At 44.3% G+C, this 2,576-nt stretch overlaps 1 protein-coding gene across 1 annotated transcript in view; it reads left to right on the forward strand.

The window, feature by feature from the left end:
- Positions 1 to 1,377: 1,377 nt before the first annotated feature.
- LOC309561446 (sodium- and chloride-dependent creatine transporter 1-like) overlaps positions 1,378 to 2,576 on the forward strand; it is a 109,946-nt gene continuing 108,747 nt past the window's right edge. The window contains exon 1 of the mRNA XM_082265366.1: positions 1,378 to 1,816. Coding sequence (XP_082121492.1) covers positions 1,777 to 1,816 — 40 coding nt within the window. The 5' untranslated portion in view covers positions 1,378 to 1,776. The remainder of the gene's footprint in view (positions 1,817 to 2,576) is intronic.

Below are 2,576 nucleotides of genomic sequence, written 5' to 3' on the forward strand. Positions count from 1 at the left end.
AAGAGATGGTCAGAGACTGCAGACATTATACAAGAGATGGTCAGAGACTGCAGATATGATACAAGAGATGGTCAGAGACTGCAGATATGATAAAAGAGATGGTCAGAGATTTCAGACATAGTACAGGAGTTGGTCAGAGACTGTAGACGTAATACAAAAGAAGGTCAGAGACTGCAGACATGATACTGGAGATGGTCAGAGACTGCAGATATGATAAAAGAGATGGTCAGAGACTGCAGACAGCATACAGGAGATGGTTAGAGACTGCAGACAGGATAAAAGAGATGGTCAGAGACTGCAGACATGATAAAAGAGATGGTCAGAGACTGCAGATATGATACAGGAGATGGTCAGAGACTGCAGATATGATACAAGAGATGGTCAGAGATTTCAGACATAGTACAGGAGATGGTCAGAGGTTGTAGACGTAATACAAAAGAAGGTCAGAGACTGCAGACATGATACTGGAGATGGTCAGAGACTGCAGATATGATACAGGAGATGGTCAGAGACTGCAGACAGGATAAAAGAGATGGTCAGAGACTGCAGACATGATACAAGATATGGTCAGAGACTTCAGACATAGTACAGGAGATGGTCAGAGACTGTAGACGTAATACAAAAGAAGGTCAAAGACTACAGAGATGATACAGGAGATGGTCAGAGATTGCAGACAGGATAAAAGAGATGGTCAGAGACTTCAGACATAGTACAGGAGATGGTCAGAGACTGTAGATGTAATACAAAAGATTGTCGGAGATTGCAGACATGATACAAGTGATGTTCAGAGATTGTGAATACAATAATAGAGATGTTAGAGACTTCAGACATGGTATAGGAGATAGTCAGAGACTGCGGACATGCTGTAGGAGACTGTCAGAGACTGCAGACATGCTATATGTGTTGTTGTAGACTGGGCACATGCTTCAGAAGCAGGAGACACATTACATCAGACTGTTAGAAATCACTACTATATCAGGACAATAGGGAAACAGGGAATAGTATCTGCAGGGGTCCCAATTCCCGGGCTGCAGGTTTGGCACCAGGGGTTTAAATGCTACTACATGCTATTTGTTTACCTCACTACTGCTTCTGCATCGCTAGCGATTTTCATAGAGCGATCGCTTTAGAAAAAATGGTCATCATGCACCTAGGCTAAAGCTTGCTGCAAATTCAGCCTGCAAAGGGTAAATGGATGAACAGTGCAGCCTGCTTGCAGCTTGCAGAGGAACGCTAGGCAGGTGCATCTGCCTCTGTTGATGCTATTATACCAGCAGGGGCCGCTGACCAATCAGAAGAGAGATGGGAGGGAGGCAGAGCGAACTCGCTTTTTTTTTTTTTTCTCCTCTATTTCCATTCTTTATTTGGAGACAGAGAGCTCAGTGCTTGTGAGTCACCGAGTGTGATGGAGATCGCTCCTACACAAAGCCCCATCTTCCGTCGCTGAACCGGGCTCTCCTCTGCCGCTGGCCGCTCGCTGACGCTTCCTTCCCGCATTCTGCAACTTCATCAATGCGGTTCTTCAGACTCACCTTCAAGTGTTTTGTGGATTGCTTCTGAGCCCCTTCCCCGTCTCTCCCGCGGTTCGTCCTATCTTTTATTTTTTTATTTATCTCCTAACAGCGATTACCCTCCTTCTTTCAAGAAAAAAAAAGGAAAGAAAATAGACTAAATAACTCTCTTTTTTTTATTTGCTGCGAGAAAAAAAAAAAAAGAAAAAGAAAAAAAAAAAAAAAGCGACAATTCTAAAAAAATCGTAAATCACCCCGAAAAATAATGAGAAGTATAACAACGTCTGTGAAAGAGAAGAGCGCAGGTACGTAAAAAAAAAAAAAAAAAATGCTGATCTTGCATGAACGTCAATGGTTGCATCTCCTGGCTCTCTGGTGTAGTAGACGCTTGCGTTTCGTACTATACTACATAACCGCGTTCATTAATGCCAAGGGGGATTCGCATTTCTATGATATCGTAAGCAGTGGGATGGGGGGGGGGGAGGGGATGTGGTTTGGAAACGCTTGACAGCTTTACGATGGCGACCGTCATGTACGATTTGAAGTCGGTCCCCATTTCCGCATAAGTGTTGCGCGTTGGTGTGGAATGATGGCATGGTCTCTGCAGTCATATGATAGACCTGCTTACGTCTAATCAGACACGCACCGGCCAGGGAGCTTCATTCAAAGCGTTCCATGATGCGGGCTTGTCTGATTACGCTCGTTTTTTTTTTTTTCGCAGCGCGCCCTCCTGCAGACTTACGCCGCTGTACGTTGCTGGCCTTACAATAACGCAAAAATCAAAAGTGCTCCCTCTCTGAGCTGACATTTGAATTGTCTTGACAGCATATGTGTAGATTATTGGAGCACAAAGGAGCTCCCTTCCCCCGACACGGAGACAGCACCATCTTTATTTGACTTCCTGTGATACGGTCTGATGGGAGGATGCCGGCTCATGCTTTATGTATATACAGTATATGACGTTAATGAATCAAGGAAATGCTACAATGTATCAATTAGGCAACCTATGGTGCGCATTGGTGGTTTAGGTATTCAGCAAGTGCTTAATAATGCTTTGTGTGCATG

The sequence above is a fragment of the Pelophylax lessonae genome, assembly GCF_965119305.1.
Source record: "Pelophylax lessonae genome assembly, chromosome: 8".
Classification (NCBI taxonomy): Eukaryota; Metazoa; Chordata; class Amphibia; order Anura; family Ranidae; genus Pelophylax; species Pelophylax lessonae.